Below are 23,264 nucleotides of genomic sequence, written 5' to 3'. Positions count from 1 at the left end.
TTTCTTCTCCAAGCTAGGTGTCCGTCTTCCTTTCACCGACCTGGAATCCGAGGTCCTTTGGTCTTGTAACCTTGCCCCTACACAACTCCATCCGAACTCTTGGGCGTTTTTAAAGCTTTTCCAACTTTTGTGTCAGATTTTAGGCGTCTCCCCTTCTGTTTCTCTTTTTTCTTATCTGTTTGTACTGACGAAGCCGGGGTCGGGTGCTGGGAAGGTGTCCTGGGTTTCGTTTAGGGCTAACCAGGGTAGGAAATTTTGCACTTTGTATGATGAGTCGTTTCACGATTTCAAAAACTATTACTTCAAAGTCCGGGCTGTTGGAGATGTCCGACCTTTTTTCTTAGATGAGAGTGGGGAGCCTTCGTTTCCTCTTTGTTGGCAAGAGAGTGTGGTGTCGGTTAAGTACACTTTCGAGAGTCTAGATGAGGTGGAACATGCTTTCGTTGGTGTGTGAGCAGTCTATGGGGTCGGGCACCTCACTTGGATACGAAGAAAATGTTGGGAGATCCAAGCCTTCTCCGTTCCGAGTTAGGTAGTTCCCGACCTCTTTTTGAGATTTCATTTTCATATTTTGACTTTGTTTTGATCTTTCTGTTTGATAACCTCTTTGTTTCGTTTCTGCAGAGATGTCTTCTCAGGCTGATTCTATGAAGTTTCTCCGTCGAGCGAAGAAATCTGCGGCATCTCGGAATATCGAGGCTGAAGCTTCTCCCCGACCTTCTCCGCAGAAGACTACAATTGGTGTTCAGACTCGGTCGAAGACCATTCCGGTCCCTCAGTTCGAGCTATAACTCAGGATCCTCCGACCTCCGGACCCGGTCAGCTTTCCCCGACCTCGACCTCGGGTCCTCCCCCCAAGAAACAGAAGACTTCCCGAGAGCCTGCTGGTTTCAATGACAAGGATTTCGATGCTCTCGGTTGGGTTGAGCAGCACATTCTTCCTCAGACTTTTATTTCTACTGATGATGCGTCCATGGAGCATCACTTTCAGTATATGGCGCGGAGTTGTGTTCGGATGGCTAGCCTTCATGCCGCCATTGCTCGGGAGTTTAAGAAAGCTCCCCTTGGGGCGACCAGCTCCCGACTTGAGAAGGCCCGGTCCGAGCTTGATAAGGTTAGTCAGCTGAAGGATGCTAGGATTGCCGAGCTGGAGGAGTCTTTGGAGGAAGAGAAGACTAGGGCTACCGCGGCTGTGGCGGTGGCGAAGACGTCTGAGGAGATGGCGAGGGTGGCGACGGAGAACTATACCAAGCTGTATGCTGAGCTTGTGGAGACGAAGGAGAAGCTGCAATCTGCTCGGGATGACTTTTATGAGCTGGAAGATAATGTGGCCAAGGGTATGGATGCTATGTTTGTGAATTTGAGGGATCAGGTCCGGGTTCTTGCTCCCGAATTGGATCTCAGTTTGTTCAGTACGGATAACATGGTTGTGGAGGGGAAGATTGTTCCTGCCCCTGTTGAGGATGAGATTCCGATGTCCGACCCCAAGGCTCCGGTGTCCGACCCCGAGGCTCCGGTCGTGAACCCGACTTCACCTTTGGCCGAGGATAGAGTTGGTATGGAGGTTCCAAGCGATGGTGCTGTTCCTGCAGTCCCGATATCCATGTTTCAGCCAGGTGTTGATGCGGAGTCTGGAAAGGGCCTTGATCCTCTGTAATTTTTTGTACTTTTTGTGCTTTTGCCCGACCTGTGGGCTTTTTGTTTTTTGGATGTTTTCTGCAAACATTTTGGACACCTGTTCTGCTATTTTAGCTACTCTTGTAGCTTTATTATGCCATGCTTTGTGTTTCGATTGTCTCGTGACGCTTTTATGCTTTTTAGTTGTTCTCGGGTAACAACTTTTTAGCTAGCGTTTTGACTTCTCGCTTTTTGCTTTTTAGTTGTTTTTGGGTAACAACTTTTTAGCTAGCGCTTTGACTTCTCGCTTTTTGCTTTTTAGTTGTTTTGGGTAACAACTTTTTAGCTAGCGCCTTGACTTTCTCGCTTTTGCTTTTTAGTTGTTTTTGGGTAACAACCTTTTAGCTAGCGCCTTGACTTTCTCGCTTTTTGCTTTTTAGTTGTTTTTGGGTAACAACTTTTTAGCTAGCGCCTTGACTTTCTCGCTTTTTGCTTTTTAGTTGTTTTTGGGTAACAACTTTTTAGCTAGCGCCTTGACTTTCTCGCTTTTTGCTTTTTAGTTGTTTTTGGGTAACAACTTTTTAGCTAGCGCCTTGACTTTCTCGCTTTTTGCTTTTTAGTTGTTTTTGGGTAACAACTTTTTAGCTAGCGCCTTGGCTTTCTCGCTTTTTGCTTTTTAGTTGTTTTTGGGTAACAACTTTTTAGCTAGCGCCTTGACTTTCTCGCTTTTTGCTTTTTAGTTGTTTTTGGGTAACAACTTTTTAGCTAGCGTTTTCTCGAAGTCCTGGTTCTTTGCCAGCTTCTTTCTTGGGTCCGAGTTTATTCTCGGACATCGGGATCCTTGAGTACCCCTTTGGTCAGGTCCGACTTCGTTGTTTGGTCGGCCTTTTTTAAGTTATTTTTGTAACTTCTTTTCTATTTGGCTTTTTGAGCCATTTCAGAGTTACTTTTATAACTTCTCACATTAATTTGAACCTCGTCGCTTCATCTTTGCCGACCTCGTATGGCCTTTGGCAAATGATTTTTTGCGTTTTGCCGAGCATAAATTAATGCGCCTTGGTGGGGTACTTTTTAGGATATGCTTTATAACGAGAAAGAGAAAATAAAGAAATTTGATTAGTATTAAAAAGAAGAATATGTACAAAGTGTTTACCCTTTTGACTAGGTCGGGTGTCCTACTTAACCGGGTGTCTCATTAAAAAACCCTCGTGGGGAAAAAGAGTACACCTCGGGTTAAGTTTTTCTAGCTGTAGTATCGTCTTAGGTTACAGGCGTGCCGGGTTCTGGGCAGCTCATTGCCTTCTAGGTCGGATATCTTGTAGTAGCCTGTCCCTAAGACTTCTGTTACTTTGTAGGGCCCCTTCCAATTTGCGGCTAGCTTTCCTTCTCCCGATTTTTGTGTTCCGATGTCGTTTCGGATTAAAATCAGGTCGTGAGTGGAGAAGCTTCGTTTTATCACCTTTCGGTTATATCTGAGGGCCGTTCGTCGTTTAAGACTTCTTCTCTGATTCGGGCTCTTTCTCGGACCTCGGGTAGGAGGTCGAGTTCTTCCCTTTGTGCCTGAGGGTTGCCTCCTTCGTTGTAGAAGATGGTTCTGGGTGATCCTTCGTCTATTTCGACGGGAATCATTGCCTCCATTCCGTAGGCTAGTCGGAATGGGGATTCTCCTGTTGTAGAGTGCGGGGTTGTCCGATATGCCCATAATACCTGGGGGAGTTCATCGGCCCATGCCCCTTTGGCCTCTTGGAGTCTTCGTTTTAACCCGGCCAAGATGACTTTATTTGCGGCCTCTGCTTGTCCATTGGCTTGCGGGTGTTCGACCGATGTGAACTGCTGTTTGATTTTTAGCTCGGCCACCAAGTTCTGAAAACTTGTGTCTGTGAACTGTGTTCCATTGTCTGTTGTGATGGAGTAGGGGACTCCGAACCTCGTGACAATGTTTTTGTATAGGAATTTACGGCTTTTCTGAGCCGTAATAGTGGCTAAGGGTTCAGCCTCGATCCACTTTGTGAAGTAGTCGACCCCTACTATGAGGTACTTGACTTGCCCCGGTCCTTGTGGGAATGGGCCGAGTAGGTCGAGTCCCCACTTTGCGAAGGGCCATGGTGCGGTGATGCTTATGAGGTCTTCGGGCGGTGCTTTGTGAAAATTGGCGTGTTTTTGGCAGGGGGGGCATATTTTCACAAACTCTGCCGCGTCTCTTTGCAAGGTCGGCCAGTAGAACCCGGCTCTAACTATTTTCTTGGACAGGGCCCGAGCTCCGAGATGGTTCCCACACATGCCTTCGTGGACTTCTTCGAGGACGCTCTTTGTCTCTGAGGTCGGGACGCACCTCAGGAGGGGGTTTGAGAATCCTCTTCTGTATAATACGCCGTGGATTAATGTGTAATTCTGGGCGTCTTTTGTAAGCCTTTTAGCTTCTTTCCTTCCGGTGGGGAGAGTTCCCGACTTCAGATAGTCGAGTATGGGGGTCATCCATCCTTGTTGTTGGTCGGATATATTTAGTATTTCTTCCTCCCTTAACACGGAGGGGGATTGTAGAGTTTCTTGGAGGAGACTTCTGTTGTTCCCTCCGGGCTTGGTGCTAGCAAGTTTTGAGAGGGCGTCTGCCCGGGCATTTTGCTCCCGGGGTATGTGCTGGATTTGTATTTCCGAGAAGTGTTGTAATTGCGCCTGTGTTTGGTCCAGGTATTTTTTCATGGTAGGGTCTTTGGCCTGGTAGCTTCCATTTACTTGTGATGTGACGACCTGGGAGTCGCTGAAGATCGTGATCCTCTTTGCTCTGACCTCTTCGGCTAATTTTAGTCCCGCTAGTAGGGCTTCGTATTCGGCTTGGTTATTTGAGGCCTGGAACTCGAATTTTAGGGATAGCTCAATCCGTGTTCCTTGATCGCTTTCGAGTATAACACCGGCCCCGCTTCCTGTTTTGTTTGAGGATCCGTCGACATACAGATTCCATGAGAGTGGGGCTCCCGGGGTCTCAGTGTATTCTGCGACGAAGTCGGCTAGGTATTGAGATTTTATGGCAGTCCGGGTCTTCATAGTGGAGGTCGAACTCGGACAATTCCACCGCCCATTGTAGGATTCGTCCTGCCATGTCTGTCTTTTGTAGGATGTGTCTCATGGGTTGGTTTGTCCAGACTTTGATGGTGTGGGCTTGAAAGTAGGGGCGGAGTCTCCGAGCTGTGAACACTAGTGCATAGGCGAATTTCTCTATTTTCTGATAGTTTAATTCGGCCCCTTGTAGTGCTTTGCTTACGAAGTATATGGGGTGTTGCCCCTCCTCATTTTCTCGTATTAGTGCCGAGGCGACTGCCCGATGTCTGACCGACAGGTATAGTACGAGCTCTTCCCCTTTTAGAGGTCGGGTTAAGATTGGTGGCCGCCCGAGGAATTCCTTGAATTCTTGGAAGGCCTTTTCGCATTCCGGGGTCCAAGAGAAGGGTTTCCCTTTCTTTAGGAGTGAGTAGAGAGGGAGTGATCTTATCGCTGATCCTGCCAAGAATCTTGATAGGGCGGCTAGCCTCCCATTCAGTTGTTGCACTTCTTTGACACACGTCGGGCTCTTCATTTTGAGTATTGCTTGGCATTTGTCCGGGTTTGCTTCGATGCCTCTCTGAGTCAGCATGAAGCCTAAGAACTTCCCGGCTTCTGCGGCGAAGGTGCACTTTGTCGGGTTAAGTCTCATGTTGTGTTTCCGGAGGGTGTCGAAGATACTGCTGAGGTCGGCGACCAAGTTTCTGTCTTCTTGTGTCTTTACTAGCATGTCGTCGACGTACACCTCTAGCTGTAGCCCGATGTGTTCTGAGAACACTTTGTTCATTAGCCTCTGGTAGGTTGCCCCTGCGTTCTTCAGCCCGAAGGGCATTACTACGTAGCAGTAGTTTGCCCTTGGGGTTATGAACGAGGTCTTTTCTTGGTCGGGTCCATACATCGGGATTTGATTGTATCCCGAGTATGCATCCATGAAGGAGAGGTATCTGTAGCCCGAAGCTGCATCGACTAAGGCGTCGATGTTCGGTAGTGGATATGGATCTTTGGGGCAGGCTTTATTGAGATCCGTGTAGTCGACGCACATCCTCCATTTTCCATTGGGCTTCTTCACTAGGACCACGTTTGCGAGCCATAGGGGGTACTTTACTTCCCTAATGAACCCTGCATCTAGTAGTGCTTGCACTTGTTCTTCTATTGCTTGCATGCGTTCGGGCCCGAGCTTCCTGCGTCTTTGTTGGACAGGTCGGGATCCCGGGTATACTGATAGCTTATGGCACATCAGGTCGGGGCTTATGCCTGGCATATCGGAGGCTTTCCAGGCGAAGAGGTCGGAATTCTCCCTTAAGAGGGTTGTGAGTTCCTCCTTTAGGCCTGCCTCGAGGTTTGCCCCTATGTTTGTTACTTTCTCGGGTGTGTTCCCGATCTGGATCTTTTCGGTCTCTCCTTCTGGTGTGGCCGAAGATCTTCTCGGGATTGGACTCGCCCGAGTTCTATTGTGTTGACTTCTTTCCCTTTTAGGCTCAGACTTTCGTTGTAGCATCGTCGTGCTAGTTTTTGGTCGCCTTTTAGGGTAGCGATTCCCTTTGCGGTAGGGAACTTCATACAGAGGTGTGGGGTCGAGACTATAGCCGCTAGTCTGTTTAGGGTTGGTCGTCCGATGAGGGCATTGTATGCTGAAGTGACGTCGACTACAATGTAGTCGATGCTTAGGTTTTGGTTTGCTCGCCTTTTCCAAAGGTAGTGTGTAATGAGATGTATCCCAAGGGGCGGATCGGGGTATCTCCTAGTCCAAACAGGTCGGTGGGATAGGCTTTTAGCTCTTTTTCTTCGAGTCCGAGCTTGTCGAAGGCTGCTTTGAACAGGATATCTGCTGAGCTTCCTTGGTCGATCAGGGTTCGATGTAAGTTGGCGTTGGCTAGGATGATGGTGATCACCATAGGGTCGTCGTGTCCGGGTATTATTCCAAGAGCATCTTCTCGGGTAAATGAGATAGTAGGTAACTCGGGTAAGGGGCTGTCTTCTCGGACATGGTAGACTTCTTTGAGGTGTCTCTTCCGTGAGGATTTGGATGTCCCTCCCCTGCGAAACCTCCGTTTATCATGTGTATGTGCCTTTCGGGAGTTCGCGGGGTTCGCGTTTGCTCGGCCCGATCTTCGTTATCTCCCCGTCTTCTCTTTCTGGTTTCTTCTCCTTTCTCAGCTATGTATCTGTCGAGTTTTCCCTCTCTGGCTAGCTTTTCTATAACATTCTTTAAGTCGTGGCAGTCGTTAGTAGAGTGGCCGTAGAGTCTGTGATATTCGCAGTACTCGGACCGATCTCTTCCTGCTCTTTTGTGCTTCAGAGGTTTGGGTGGTGGGATCTTCTCGGTGTGGCATACTTCTCTGTAGACGTCTACCAGGGAGACTCGGAGGGGAGTGTAGCTGTGGTATTTTCGTGGCTTGTCCGAGTTGGATTCTTCTTTCTTTTTCTGTTCCCGATCTCGATCTCGGAGCGGGTAGGTTGACTCCTTCCTGGAAGAGTCTCTCAGCTGGGAGGTTTCTTCCATGTTGATATATTTTTCTGCCCGTTCTTGTACTTCGTATAAGGAGGTCGGGTATCTTTTGGATAGGGATTGGCTAAACGGTCCTTCTTTTAGGCCGTTTGCTAGTCCCATGATGGCTGCTTCCGTGGGCAAGTGTTGTATGTCCAGGCAGGCCTTGTTGAATCGCTCCATGTACTCTCTGAGAGTTTCTTGGTTGCCTTGTTTGATCCCGAGTAGGCTGGGGGCATGTTTTGCCTTGTCCTTTTGAATAGAGAACCTTGTTAAGAATTTTTTGGTCAGGTCTTCAAAGCTGGAGATTGATCCTGGTGGCAGGTTGTCGAACCACTTCATGGCTGACTTAGTGAGAGTGGTGGGGAAGGCTTTGCATCGAATCGCGTCGGAGGCGTCGACTAAGTACATTCTGCTTCTGAAATTGCTGAGGTGATGACTTGGATCGGTGGTGCCGTCGTAGAGGTCCATACTGGTGGTTTGAAGTTTCGCGGTACCTTCTCTTTCATGATCTCTTGTGTGAAGGGATCATGGTTGCTTTCGGGAGTGGTGCCGTGTTCCGTCCGGTCTTTCAGGTTGGCCTCTATCTTCCGCAGTTTTTCTTCCAATTCTCTGCGTTTGCGAGCTTCCCTTCTCAGATCCTGTTCAGTTTCCTTCTGCTTCTTTACGTCCTCTTCGAGTTGTCTCAGCCGGCTTTGTTGTGCCCGAACTGTTTCCAGAATCTCCGAACTTTTTTCTCTTTCGGGATTTTGTGGATCTTTGTCTGGGGGTGATGTCTTTGGGCGATTCTGTTTGTTTCCCCCTGGAGTGCGTGGTGATAGAGGGCTGTCCGGCCGTTCTCCGGTGTCAACTTCCTCTTCTTGTTCTGATGTAGCGTGGTTATTGTTGGGAGGGTCGTCCGCCATGGTAAAGGGATGACTTCCAGGGTCCCCGGCAACGGCGCCAATGTTCCGAGGGTTACCTGAAACGTGTAGCTCGGTCTTCTGGCAAGGCCCGAGGTGGGGGGTCTGTGACCCGAGCTGGTTGTGCTGAACGGCGGGGGGTTGTACCTGCAATGACACTCCGATGCTTAAGTTAGCATGGGTCCAAGCAGATATCAAGTAGAATTAGAGTATGAGTTATACCTGGGTGCTCCAGTGTATTTATAGTAGTTGGCTGTGATCATCCCTGGATAAGATATTCTTATCTTATCTTATCTTTTGGGAGATTCATCTCTATCTTTGCGGAACCGCCTTTCCCAGGCTCTTTCGGCCTTTAGGTTTTGGGCTTAGTTCCTTCTGATGGGCCTTTCTTTGGCCTGTTTGTCCGAGGTCCGACCTCGAACGTGGGCCTTGGGTCGAGGTCGGGCCTTCTATCAGCTTTACCGAGTTTGGAGAGCTCGGTCAGGGTATGAACAGATACCATTCTGGGCGTTTAACGCCAGGATGGCACAAGAGGGAAGATTTTGTTTTTAATTCAAATTTTTTTTCAAGTTTTCATAATTTTTCAAAATCAAATCTTTTTCAAATCATATCTTTTCAATCATATATTTTCAAAAATCAATTTCTTTCCATTTTCAAAAATACTTGCTAACAATTAATGATTTGATTCAACATTTCAATTATGTTGCCTTTTCTGTTGAGAAAGGTTTAATGTCTGAATCATATCTTTTAAATTTCTTGTTAGCCAAGTCATTAATTTTCAAAATCAAATCTTTTTAAATTATTTTTCAAATCATATCTTCTCAATCATATCTTTTTAAAACCATAACTTTTCAATCATATCTTTTTAATCACATCTTTTTCAAAATAGTTTTCAATTATATCTTTTTGTTTTCTACTTTCAAAAATCTTTTTCAAATTTCACTTTATTTCTTTTCCAATCTTAGTTTTCGAAAATCAATTACTTTTTTTCAAAATTTCTTTTAATTAATTCACTTTAATTTTCGAAAATTTCTTCCCCTCTTCTCACATCCTTTTATTTATGGACTAACACTCCTCCTCAATGCACAATTCGAACTCCATCTTTCTTGATAAGTTCGAATTCTTCTACCTCTTCCTTCTATCTTTCTTTTCCTTTGACACCTCAAGGAATCTCTATACTGTGACATAGAGGATTCCATACTTTCTTGTTCTCTTCTCTTTCATATGAGCAGGAGTAAAGACAAAAGCATTCTTGTTGAGGCTGACCCTGAACCTGAAAGGACCTTGAAGCGAAAGCTAAGAGGAGCTAAAGCACAACTCTCTGTAGAGGACCTAACAGAAATCTTCAAACAAGAAGAAGACATAGCAGCCGAAAACAACAACAATGCCAACAATACAAGGAATGTGCTGGGTGACTTTACTGCACCTACTCCCGACTTCTAGGGGAGAAGCATCTCTATCCCTGCCATTGGAGCAAACAACTTTGAGCTTAAGCCTCAATTAGTTTCTCTAATGCAACAGAATTGCAAGTTCCATGGACTTCCACTGGAAGATCCTCATCAGTTTTTAGCTGAATTCTTGCAAATCTGTGACACTGTTAAGACCAATGGGGTTGACCCTGAGGTCTACAGACTTATGATATTCCCTTTTGCTGTAAGAGACAGAGCTAGGATATGGTTGGACTCACAACCTAAAGAAAGCCTGAACTCTTGGGAAAAGCTAGTCAATGCCTTCTTGGCAAAGTTCTTTCCACCTCAAAAATTAAGTAAGCTTAGAGTGGAAGTCCAAACCTTCAGACAGAAGGAAGGTGAATCCCTCTATGAAGCTTGGGAAAGATACAAACAATTGATCAGAAAGTGTCCCTCTGACATGCTTTCTGAATGGAGCATCATAGGTATCTTCTATGATGGTCTGTCTGAACTGTCCAAGATGTCATTGGACAGCTCTGCTGGAGGATCTCTTCATCTGAAGAAGACGCCTGCAGAAGCTCAAGAACTCATTGAAATGGTTGCAAATAACCAATTCATGTACACTTCTGAAAGGAATCCTGTGAACAATAGGACGAATCAGAAGAAAGGAGTTCTTGAGATTGATACTCTGAATGCCATATTGGCTCAGAACAAAATATTGACTTAGCAAGTCAATATGATTTCTCAAAGTCTGTTTGGAATGCAAGCTGCACCAGGCAGTACTAAGGACGCTTCATCTGAAGAAGAAGCTTATGATCCTGAAAACCCTTCAATGGAAGAGATGGATTACATGGGAGAACCCTACGGAAACACCTATAATTCTTCATGGAGAAATCATCCAAATCTCTCATGGAAGGATCATAAGAGACCTAAACAAGGTTTCAACAACAATAATGGTGGAAGAAACAGGTTTGGCAATGGCAAGCCTTTTCCATCATCTTCTCAGCAACAGACAGAGAATTCTAAGCAGAGCCACTCTGACTTAGCAACCATGGTCTCTGATCTAATCAAAACCACTCAAAGTTTCATGACTGAAACAAGGTCCTCCATTAGAAACTTTGAGGCACAAGTGGGTCAGCTGAGTAAGAAAGTTACTGAACTCCCTCCTAGTACTCTTCCAAGCAATACAGAAGAGAATCCAAAAGGAGAATGCAAGGCCATTGACATGGTCCACATGGCCGAATTTGGAGAGGAGGAAGAGGCAGTGATCGCCACTGAGGAAGACCTCAATGGACGTCCACTGGCCTCCAATGAGTTCCCTAATGAGGAACCATGGGAATCTGAGGCTCATAATGAGACCATAGAGATTCCATTGGATTTACTTTTGCCATTCATGAGCTCTGATGAGTATTCTTCCTCTGAAGAGGATAAAGATGTTACTGAAGAGCAAGTTGCTAAGTACCTTGGAGCAATCATGAAGCTAAATGACAAGTTATTTGGTAATGAGACTTGGAAGAACGAACCTCCTTTGCTCACCAAAGAACTGGATGACTTGACTAGGCAGAGATTATCTCAAAAGAGACAGGATCCTGGGAAGTTTTCAATACCTTGTACCATTGGCACCATGACCTTTGAGAAGGCCCTGTGTGACCTAGGGTCAAGCATAAACCTCATGCCTCTCTCTGTAATGGAGAAGCTAGGGATCTTTGAGGTACAAGCTGAAAGAATCTCACTAGAGATGGCAGACAATTCAAGAAAACAAGCTTATGGACTTGTAGAGGATGTTCTGGTAAATATTGAAGACCATTACATCCCTGCTAATTTTATAGTCCTAGAGACTTGGAAGTGCATGGATGAATCCATCATCCTTGGCAGACCCTTCCTAGCCACAGCAAAGGCTGTGATTGATGTTGACAAAGGAGAATTGATCATTCAAGTGAATGAAGAATCCCTTGTGTTTAAGGCTCAAGGATATCCCTCTTTAACCATAGAGAGGAAGCATGAAGAGCTTCTCTCAAAATAGAGTCAAACAGAGCCCCCACAGTCAAACTCTAAGTTTGGTGTTGGGAGGCCACAACCAAATTCTAAGTTTGGTATTGAACCCCCACATTCAAACTCTAAGTTTGGTATTGGGAGGTTCCAACATTGCTCTGAACATTTGTGAGGCTCCATGAGAGCCCACTGTCAAGCTACTGACATTAAAGAAGCGCTTGTTGGGAGGCAACCCAATGTTATATTTATCTATTTTCCTTTGTTATTTTATATTTTCTATAGGTTGATAGAACAATATAATAGAAATCATAGAATTCATTTTAGAATACTTAATCCCTCCCTTTTCAATTTTTTTTCCAAATTCAAAATTATCAAAATTATATATATAGATTTCTATTATATTAATAGGGAGAATTCGAATTTACAAAGGTGGGAAAGTTTACACACCACCCCTTCTTATTTGAGAATACAATTGGAATACGTAATAAAGCTAGTATATTTATTAAACCTGCACAAATGATCATGTGAAGTCACAAAAATAATTGAAAAACCAAAAACAGAATGAAAAATAGAAAGAAAAACAGCACACCCTAGAGGAAAAACTTGCTGGCGTTTAAACGCCAGTAAGGGTAGCAAATGGGCGTTTAACGCCCAGTCTGGCACCATTCTGGGCGTTTAACGCCAAAAAGGGGCACCAGACTGTCATTTAACGCCAGAAAGGGGCAAGAAGCTGGCGTTAAACGCCAGAAATGGGCACCAGCCCGGCGTTTAACGCCAGGATTGGCAAAAGGAGCATTTTTGCTCACCACTTGGTGCAGGGATGAATTATCCTTGACACCTCAGGATCTGTGGACCCCACAGGATCTCCACCTACCCCACCACTCTCTCTCTTCTTCACCCATTCACCAATCACCTCAACACCTCTTCCCCAAAAACCCCTCACCTATCAAATCCCACCATTCTCTTCACCACTCACATCCATCCTTCATAAAACCCCACCTACCTCACCATCCAAATTCAAACCACTTTCCCTCCCAAACCCACCCATAATGGCCGAACCTTACCCCTCTCTCCACCCCTATATAAACCCATCTTCACTCCTTCATTTTCACACCTACACACTACTTCTCCCCCTTGGCTGAAAAACAAAGCCACCTCCATCTCCTTTATTTCTTCTTCTTCTACTCTCTTCTTTCTTTTTTTGCTCGAGGACGAGCAAACCTTCTAAGTTTGGTGTGGTAAAAGCATTGCTTTTTGTTTTTCCATAACAATTTATGGCATCTAAGGCTGGAGAAACCTCTAGAAAGAGGAAAGGGAAGGCAAAAGCTTCCACCTCCGAGTCATGGGAGATGGAGAGATTCATTTCAAGGGTGCATCAAGACCACTTCCATGAAGTTGTGGCCATGGAGAAGTTAATCCCCGAGGTCCCTTTCAAACTCAAAAAGAGTGAATATTCGGAGATCTGACATGAGATCCGAAGAAGAGGTTGGGAAGTTCTTACCAACCCCATTCAACAAGTCGGAATCTTAATGGTTCAAGAGTTCCATGCCAATGCATGGATCACCAAGAACCATGATCAAAGTGTGAATTCGGACCCAAAGAATTGGCTTACAATGGTTCGGGGGAAATGCTTAGATTTTAGTCCGGAAAATGTAAGGTTGGCATTCAACTTGCCCATGATGCAAGGAGATGAACACCCTTACACTAGAAGGGTCAACTTTGATCAAAGGTTGGACCAAGTCCTCATAGACATTTGTGAAGAGGGCACTCAATGGAAGAGAGATTCAAGAGGGAAGCCGGTTCAACTAAGAAGGCATGACCTCAAGCCCGTGGCTAGGGGATGGTTAGAGTTTATCCAACGCTCAATCATTCCCACTAGCAATCGGTCCGAAGTCACTATAGACCGGGCTATCATGATTCATAGCATCATGATTGGAGAGGAAGTAGAAGTTCATGAGGTTATATCCCAAGAACTTTATAAGGTGGCGGACAAGTCCTCTACCTTGGCAAGGTTAGCCTTTCCTCATCTCATTTGTCACCTCTGTAATTCAGTTGGAGTTAACATAGAAGGAGACATCCTCATTGATGAGGACAAGCCCATCACTAAGAAAAGGATGGAGCAAACAAGAGATCCCACTCATCATGAAATCCTTGAGATACCTCAAGAGATGCACTTTCCTCCACAAAACTATTGGGATCAAATCAACACCTCCCTAGGAGAATTGAGTTCCAACATGGGACAACTAAGGGTGGAGCACCAAGAACATTCCATCCTCCTCCATGAAATTAGAGAAGATCAAAGAATCATGAGAGAGGAGCAACAAAGACAAGGAAGAGACATTGAGGAGCTCAAGCACTCCATAAGATCTTCAAGAGGAAGAACAAGCCGCCATCACTAAGGTGGACCCGTTCTTTAATCTCATTGTTCTTTATTTTTCTGTTTTTTAAATTTTCATGCTTATGTTTATCTATGTTTGTGTCTTATATTCATTAGTGTCTTAGTGTCTATGCCTTAAAGTTATGAATGTCCTATGAATCCATCACCTTTCTTAAATGAAAAATGTTCTTAATTGAAAAAGAGAAGAATTGCATGAATTTTGAATTTTATAACAGATTAATTATTTTGATGTGGTGGCAATACTTTGACTTCTGAATGTATGCTTAAATAGTGCATATGTCTTTTGAATTTGTTGTTCATGAATGTTGGCTCTTGAAAGAATGATGAAAAAAGGAGACATGTTACTGAGGATCTGAAAAATCATAAAAATGATTCTTGAAGCAAGAAAAAACAGTGAATACAAAAAAAAGAGAGATTATGTGAAATAATAATAATAATAATAATAATAATAAAGTCGTGATCCAAGGTAAAAAGAGTGTGCTTAAGAACCCTGGACACCTCTAATTGGGGACTCTAGCAAAGCTGAGTCACAATCTGAAAAGGTTCACCCAGTTATGTGTCTGTGGCATGAATGTATCCGGTGGTAATACTGGAAGACAGAGTGTTTTGGGCCACGGCCAAGACTCATAAAGTAGCTGTGTTCAAGAATCATCATACTTAACTAGGAGAATCAATAACACTATCTGGATTCTGAGTTCCTATAGATGCCAATCATTCTGAATTTCAAAGGATAAAGTGAGATGCCAAAACTGTTCAAAGGCAAAAAGCTAAAAGCCCCGCTCATCTAATTAATACTGATCTTCATAGATGTTTTTAGAATTCATTGCATATTCTCTTCTTTTTATCTTATTTGATTTTCAGTTGCTTGGGGACAAGCAACAATTTAAGTTTGGTGTTGTGATGAGCGGATAATTTATACGCTTTTTGGCATTGTTTTTAGTATGTTTTTAGTATGTTTTAGTTAGTTTTATTATATTTTTATTAGTTTTTATTTAAAATTCACTTTTCTGGACTTTACTATGAGTTTGTGTATTTTTCTGTGATTTCAGGTATTTTCTGGCTGAAATTGAGAGACCTGAGCAAAAATCTAATTCAGAGGCTGAAAAGGACTGCAGATGCTGTTGGATTCTGACCTCCTTGCACTCGAAGTGGATTTTCTGGAGCTACAAAAGCCCAATTGGTGTGCTCTCAATTGCGTTGGAAAGTAGACATCCTGGAATTTCCAGCAATATTTAATAGTCCATACTTCGCCCGAGATTTGATGGCCCAAACCGGCGTTCCAAATCGGCTCAAGACTGCCCGGCGTTAAACGCCGGAACTGGCACAAAAGTGGGAGTTAAACGCCCAAACTGGCACAAAAGCTGGCGTTTAACTCCAAGAAAAGTCTCTACACATGAAAGCTTCAATGCTCAGCCCAAGCACACACCAAGTGGGCCCGGAAGTGGATTTTTATGTCATTTACTCATCTTTGTAAACCCTAGGCTACTAGTTCTCTACAAATAGGACCTTTTACTATTGTATTCTCATCAGGGTAGCTATCTTTGAGTAGTCTTATGCTATCTTAGATCATGGGGCTGGCCTCACGGCCATGCCTAGACCTTGTTCTTATGTATTCTCAACGGTGGAGTTTTTACACACCATAGATTAAGGTGTGGAGCTCTGCTGTACCTCGAGTATTAATGCAATTACTATTGTTCTTCTATTCAATTCAGCTTATTCTTGTTCTAAGATATCACTTATTCCTCAACTTGATGAATGTGATGATCCGTGACACTCATCATCATTCTCACCTATGAACATGTGCCTGACAACCACCTCCGTTCTACCATAGATTGAGTGGATATCTCTTGGATCCCTTAATCGGAATCTTCGTGGTATAAGCTAGAATTGATTGCGGCATTCAAGAGAATCCGGAAGGTCTAAACCTTGTCTGTGGTATTCTGAGTAGGATTCAAGGATTGAATGACTGTGACGAGCTTCAAACTCCTGAAGGCTGGGCGTTAGTGACAGACGCAAAAAAATCAATGGATTCTATTCCAACCTGATTGAGAACCGACAGATGATTAGCTGTGCTGTGACAGAGCGTGTTGAACATTTTCACTGAGAGGACGGGACTGTAGCCACTGACAACGGTGATGCCCAACATACAGCTTGCCATGGAAAGGAGTAAGAAGGATTGGATGAAGACAGTAGGAAAGCAGAGAGACGGAAGGGACAAAGTATCTCCATACGCTTATCTGAAATTCTCACCAATGAATTACATAAGTATCTCTATCTTTATTTTATGCTTTATTCATATATCATCCATAACCATTTGAATCTGCCTGACTGAGATTTACAAGGTGACCATAGCTTGCTTCATACCAACAATCTCCGTGGGATCGACCCTTAATCGCGTAAGGTTTATTACTTGGACGACCCATTGCACTTGCTGGTTAGTTGTGCGAAGTTGTGATAAAGAGTTGAGATTGCAATTGAGCGTACCATGTTGATGGCACCATTGATGATCATAATTTCATGCACCAACAACCATTCTAAAGCAACTCCAATTGGGTCAATAACAACCTTCACCACCTCCTCAATAATATAACCAACAACCTCCTCAACAATATAGTCAACAATTGGTCTCCCAAAAAGTGTGTGGCATTTGCTCTTGCTATTCCCCATTACACGAACGAGTGTCCGAGTCTTCAAGAAGATAACACCTTGGCGGCTACCTACAACTATTATGACCACCCAAATCAAGGGTACCACTAATAAGGCGGCAATTTCAACCAAGGGTATCCCCAACAAGGAGGAAGCTACAATCAAGGGGGTGGCAATTATAATCAAAATTGGAGGGACAATCACCAACAAGGAGGTAGGGACAACAACAACAATGGAGGCAATCAAAGATGGAAAAACAACAACTCACAAAACCGATACTCCCAAAGCCAACCATATAGCCAACAAAACCAAGGAAGAAACTACCAAACCTATCAACCACCACATCAACGACCACCACCTCTACCCAACCAATCACAAGCCCCTCAAATCACAAACCCTTCCACTTCTCCCAATCACGATGATACACTCCGGACTATTCTCCAAGGCCAAAAAGAGCTTCAAACCACACTTGCTTCCGGCCTTACCGATCTTACATTTACTTTACAAGCTCTTCTTGCACGCATGAACCCACCCTCTACTTCTGCTCCTCAAGTCCTAAATTCTAGTGCCATTCCCTCTCAACCTCAACCCAATCCCAAAGGTGGCATTAATGCCATTACCTTGAGATCCGGGACTCAATTGAAAGAGAAGAAGGTAAAAGACCCAAGTCCAATCATAATCACTCAAAAGGAGGAAGGAATCGAGATAGAAGAAATAGAAGAGGAGGAGGAAGCACAAGTCATAGTTGAGGATGAAGAGACTCAACCAACAAGTGAGGTCCCCAAGAATAAGGGAGCTGTGGAAGAAGAAATTGCTCAACCAATCCCATTCCCTACACTTGCAAAGAAAGCTAGGAAGCGTATGGAACTTGACCCCAAAATGGTAGAGATGTTCAAGAAAGTTGAGGTAACTATCCCCCTCTTTGATGTTATCCATCAAGTACCTAAATATGCAAAATTTCTTAAGGATTTATGCATGAACAAGGATAGAATTCTTGAATTAGAAACTATTCCATTGGGGAGTTCTATTTCTGCATTAATGGGAGCATTACCCGAGAAGTGTGATGATCCGGGCCCGTGCATGGTCACTTGTACCGTAGATGGGGTTCAATTTCTAGATTGTATGTGTGATCTCGGTGCATGCGTTAGCATTATGCCTCTTTTTGTCTACCGTATATTGAGGCTACCACCATTGAAGAGGTCGGCGGCAAGATTTGTTTTGGCGGACAAGAGCATAATAACCGTGACGGGTGTTGCGGAAGATGTATTGGTGAATATAAAAGGGTTGGTGTTTCCAATTGATTTTTACATTCTTGAGATGCCATCAAGCGAGTCTGAGAGGGCATCGTCTATCCTACTTGGGAGACTATTTTTGAGGACCTCTAGATTCAAGTTGGATACCTACTCGGGAACCTACTCGTTTGAGATAGATGGGAGAGTCGTGAGTTTTAGCCTAGAAGAAGCAATGAAGCACCCACCGAAGAATCATTCTCTATTCCAGTGTGACCCAATTGATAACATTGTGGCCGAAGTGCATTTTGCAAAGTTAGATGAGAAGCATATGATTGAAGACACAAGTGAAAATCCAAGTGAAGCGAACGTATTACCCCATCCAGATCATCCGGAAGTTCAAGCCTCAAGTTAATACCAAAAGGTAGAATTAAAGCCACTACCACCCCACCTAAAGTACTCATACCTTGATGAAGCCCACAAGTTTCCCGTGATTATTGCAAAGGAACTAAATCCTCAACGAGAAGAAAAGTTGCTATGTGTCTTGAGGAAGAACAAAAGGGCCATAGGGTGAAGCTTGGTGGATCTAGTGGGAATAAGCCCCCAAGTATGCGAGCACCAAATATTCCTCGAAGAAGGAGCTAGACCCGTTCTACAACCTCAAAGGTGACTCAATCCTACCATTCTAGAGGTTGTGAAAAAAGAGGTCACCTGGCTACTAGAAGTGAACATCATCTACCCCATTTCGAATAGTGAATGGGTGAGCCCGGTCTAAATCGTGCCAAAGAAATCCGGGGTGACCACAATCAAGAATGAGAGCAGGGAACTTATAGCAACAAGGGTGAAAAACTCTTGGAGGGTGTGCATCGACTACCGAAGGTTGAACACGGCCACTAGAAAAGATCATTTCCCACTACCGTTTATCGACCAAATGCTTGATCGATTAGCCGGTAAATCTCATTATTATTTTCTAGATGGTTATTCGGGGTACTTTCAAATACACATTGCTCTAGAAGATCAAGAAAAAACAACATTTACTTGCCCCTTTGGGACCTATGCCTATAAGCGTATGCCATTCGGCTTATGCAATGCACCGGCAACTTTCCAAAGGTGCATGATGAGCATATTTGCGGATTTTCTAGAGCAATGCATGGAAGTTTTCATGGATGATTTTAGCGTGTATGGTGATTCTTTTGATCATTTCTTGGATAACCTTAAAAATGTTTTGGAAAGATGCACTAAATCAAATCTTGTCTTAAATTTTGAGAAGTGTCATTTCATGGTTAGGCAAGGCATTGTTTTAGGACATATTGTTTCCAAAGAAGGTATTTCTGTAGATCTGGCAAAAATCAATGTTATATCTAGCTTGCCTTACCCCTTCTCTGAGAGAAAAATCCGTTCGTTCCTTGGACATGCAGGATTTTACCGAAGATTTATCAAGGACTTTAGTAAGGTAGCATTGCCTCTATCTCAACTATTGCAAAAGGACATTGAGTTTGATCTAAGCAAGGAGTGCATGGAAGCTTTCGACAAGCTTAAAGTGGCATTGACACAAGCTCCCATCGTAAGAGGGCCGGATTAGAGTCAGCCGTTCGAAATAATGTGCGATGCTTCAAACTATACGGTGGGAGCCGCATTAGCACAACACGAGGGTAAGAATCCATATGTCATAGCCTATGCATCAAAAACACTAGATGGGGCCCAATCCAACTACACTACTACCGAGAAAGAACTCTTGGCTATTGTTTTTGCTTTGAATAAATTCCGAGCCTATCTTCTTGGTTCTAAGGTAGTACTGTACTCGGATCATGCAACATTAAAATATTTGTTGGCTAAGAAGGAATCCAAACTGAGATTGATTAGATGGGTTTTATTGTTGCAAGAATTTGATTTGGAAATCAAAGATAGGAGTGGTTCACAAAACCTAGTGGCGGATCAGTTAAGTCGCCTTGAACACACCAACGGCGATGCCGCTTCTATCAATGATTATTATCCCCTTGAGGGCTTGCACTCAATCTCGAAAGTTATTCCTTGGTATGCTCTAATAGCAAACTACTTGGTTTCCCGCACCTTTCCTCCTAACGTCTCCAAACATCAAAAAGATAAGCTAAAAAGCGAATCCAAATATTATGTATGGGATGATCCCTACCTTTGGAGATCTGGAGCAGACCAAGTCATCCGAAGGTTCATTTCCAAACCAAATTCCAAGCAATCTTGGACGCATGTCATTCCTCCGAGGGAGGTGGACATTATGGACCTCAAAGGACGGCAAGAAAGGTCCTTGATTGTGGATTTTGGTGGCCAACCCTTCTTAAAGACTCTTCTCTTTATTGCAAATCTTGTTCTCAATGCCTTAGATTTGGTAATATCTCTAAGAAGGATGAAATCCCCCAACAAAACATGCTATTTTGTGAAATCTTTGATGTGTGGGGTATCGACTTCATGGGGCCATTCTCAAACTCTAATGGTTTTCTCTACATTCTACTAGTCGTCAATTATGTGTCCAAATAGGTGGAAGCGATACCCACCCGGACGGATGATGCTAATGTAGTTCTCTCTTTTGTGAGGAATAATATAATTTGTCGCTTTGGGTCACCGTGAGCAATCGTGAGTGACCAAGGTTCACACTTTTGCAACAAAAGAATGGAAGGGCTCATGAAGAAATACGGCATCATACATAAAGTTGCCACGGCCTATCACCCCCAAACGAACGGCTAAGCCGAGGTTTCCAATCGGGAAATCAAGCATGTATTGGAAAGGATTGTGAAGCCTAGTAGAAAAGGTTAGAGTGCCAAGCTTACCGACGCACTTTGGGCATACCGAATGGCATACAAAACGCCGATTGGCATGAGTCCCTTTCGGTTGGTGTATGGTAAAGCTTGCCACTTACCGGTAGAAATTGAACACAAAGTATATTGGGCCGTCGAGGAATGCAATCTAAGTTTGGGTGGGGCCGGAGTTGAGAGAAAGCTTCAATTGGCGGAATTAGAATGTTTGAGATTAGAGGCCTACGACAACTCTAGGCTTTACAAAGTGAAGATGAAAGCCATCCATGATAAGAACATTAAGAGAAAGGAATTTAGGCCCGGTGAACTAGTCCTCCTTTACAACTCAAGGTTGGGATTGTTGCCTGGAAAGCTAAGATCGAGATGGGAGGGACCCTATCAAGTAGAGAAAGTGGAACCTTATAGAGTTTACCATTTGCGCCATCCCACAAGCCCAGACATTTTCAAGGTAAATGGGCACCATCTCAAATTGTATCATGGTGAGAAAAGGAAGAGAAACAAGGAGATTGAGGTATTCCTTTTTGAAGATGTACCTCTTGACAAAGAGCATTGAGCTAGTGGAAGTCCAACTTAAGGACGTTAAACAAAAGTGCTAGGTGGGAGACACCCCACCATGGTGAGATCTATCTTTTTGCCCTCTTTGTATATAGCCATTGGACTCTTCTTTAATTTGTGATTGCTTAGTAATTGACTTGTTTAGCTAGACTTGATTTTATTGTTCATAGAAGTTTGCACTATGGATTACTTGAATGTAGAAAACACCCCATTTCTAGGTCTTACATGAAGTTTTAGGTGTTTTTTTTTTTTTTGCTCTTGGATAGCTACCTGCGGAATTTGTGATAAGATGTGCATTCTTCATCTTCAAAAAAAAAAAGAGTGTGGTGCGTCCGCGTGCTGTGGGTGTGCGCGCCCATCGGCAGATGCAGCATCTGTGCTAAATTCCAGAGAGTTAGGTGAACGCTGAGTTATCTTCATGCCCCGCGGCCAACCCTCTTTGTGCGTGCATGTACCTGGCACGCACGCACCCATCTGCCACCTCAAGAATCGACGCGCGAGCGCACGTGCTGCGTCCACGTCGATTGCCCTGCCACACCTCTGGTTCATTTCCAGAGAGTTGCGCCATACGTAGGCTCGCCTTGAGCCAGAGGCACAACACCACTGCAGCACCCGCGCACTTGCCACGTGGGCGCCAATCTGCTCACCACTGCTTCCGAGCGTCGGCGCACTGTGCGGGCACGCGCCACCACTTATGCAGCCAACTCCTGGTACAAAGTCCAGAGAGTTGCGCAACTCTTGGGCCAACATCGTGCCACTGGCACAACTACTTTCACGTGTGTTCGTACCTGGCGCGCGCGCGTTCTTCTTGCCCCTGCCTCACCTGCGCGAGCACGCACAGTGTGCGCACGCGTCGGTCTTGCGACGTGGAAAAGGAACTAGCGCACCCATATTTCAATTTCTTACCCCTTCTACCATTTTCCATCTTCTTCCTCTAACCTTCTCCTCTATATCACTCCACCCACCTCTCAGCCCCCACCGGCGGCACTACCTCCGGCGACCACCCACCTCTCGCGGTCCCCATATTTTCTCTCTCCTATATTTCTTCACCTCTCTTCTACTCCTCTCTCTCACCTATACCTCCATTACCTCTCTCCCTTCCAAGGTACTCTTACCTAATTTCCTCCTTGTTTTGCTTATCTCTTTTCCCTTCTTTAGTTAGTTAATTATGTTTTCTTTTAAGTAGCTTCTCTTCCTTTTGTTCTTCATTGCTTGTTTGCCTTTGTTTTAACAGTTCTACTTCTTTATGGGTGTTGTGGGTCATGATTATTTTGCATTGGTGGATTAGTTATTATGCTTGATTTCATTGCAATAGTGGCGCACTATGATGACTAATGTTGCTTTATGGAATGTTACATTGCTCCATCCCCTCCACTTGTTCATTGCAAAAAGGATGCACACTGGTGCACGAAATTGTGATTCGTTCTTTTCACAACTCAAACAGTCCCCGGTAATGGCTCCAAAAACCTGGTGCTCAATACCATGGCCTAAACATAATTTCACAACTTCGCACAACTAACCAGCAAGTGCACTGGGTCGTCCAAGTAATACCTTACGTGAGTATGGGTTGATCCCACGGAGATTGTCGGCTTGAAGCAAGCTATGGTTATCTTGTAACTCTTAGTCAGGATATTAATAATTATCAAGTTTAATTGTGAAAAGTAAAAGAACATGAAATAAGTACTTGTTTTGCAGTAATGGAGAACAGGTTGAGATTTTAGAGATGCTCTATCTTCTGAATCTCTGCTTTCCTAATATCTTCTTTTTCAAGCACGCAAGGCTCCTTCCATGGCAAGCTGTATGTAGGGTTTCACCGTTGTCAATGGCTACCTCCCATCCTCTCAGTGAAAATGTTCAACGCGCTCTGTCACAGCACGGCTAATCATCTGTCGGTTCTCAATCAGGTTGGAATAGAATCCAGTGATTCTTTTGCATCTGTCACTAACGCCCAGCCTTCAGGAGTTTGAAGCTCATCACAGTCATTCAATCCTTGAATCCTACTCAGAATACCACAGACAAGGTTTAGACCTTCCGGATTCTCTTGAATGCCGCCATCAATTCTAGCTTATACCATGAAGATTCTGATTAAGGAATCCAAGAGATATCTACTCAATCTAAGGTAGAACGGAGGTGGTTGTCAGGCACACGTTCATAGGTGAGAATGATGATGAGTGTCACGGATCATCACATTCATCAAGTTTAGGAA

General features: G+C 44.2%; 2 protein-coding genes across 2 annotated transcripts; both read left to right on the top strand.

Annotated features, from left to right (window-relative positions):
• The first annotated feature begins 17,010 nt into the window (after nucleotides 1–17,010).
• LOC130934292 (uncharacterized) lies at nucleotides 17,011–18,132 on the top strand. The gene has a single exon (XM_057863879.1). The coding sequence runs from the start codon at nucleotides 17,011–17,013 to the stop codon at nucleotides 18,130–18,132; it is 1,122 nt and encodes a 373-aa protein (XP_057719862.1).
• A 2,408-nt stretch (nucleotides 18,133–20,540) lies between these two features.
• On the top strand, nucleotides 20,541–21,056 carry LOC130934291 (uncharacterized). The gene has a single exon (XM_057863878.1). The coding sequence runs from the start codon at nucleotides 20,541–20,543 to the stop codon at nucleotides 21,054–21,056; it is 516 nt and encodes a 171-aa protein (XP_057719861.1).
• The last annotated feature ends 2,208 nt before the right edge of the window (nucleotides 21,057–23,264 follow it).

Source organism: Arachis stenosperma, chromosome 6, assembly GCF_014773155.1.
Source record: "Arachis stenosperma cultivar V10309 chromosome 6, arast.V10309.gnm1.PFL2, whole genome shotgun sequence".
Classification (NCBI taxonomy): domain Eukaryota; kingdom Viridiplantae; phylum Streptophyta; class Magnoliopsida; order Fabales; family Fabaceae; genus Arachis; species Arachis stenosperma.
Note: the sequence above shows the minus strand (reverse complement) of the source record. Positions and strands in the feature narration are given on the sequence as shown.

Coding starts and splice junctions, on each gene's coding strand:
- LOC130934292 (XM_057863879.1), top strand. CDS start 17,011: ATGAACCCACCCTCTACTTCTGCTCCTCAAGTCCTAAATTCTAGTGCC.
- LOC130934291 (XM_057863878.1), top strand. CDS start 20,541: ATGGCATACAAAACGCCGATTGGCATGAGTCCCTTTCGGTTGGTGTAT.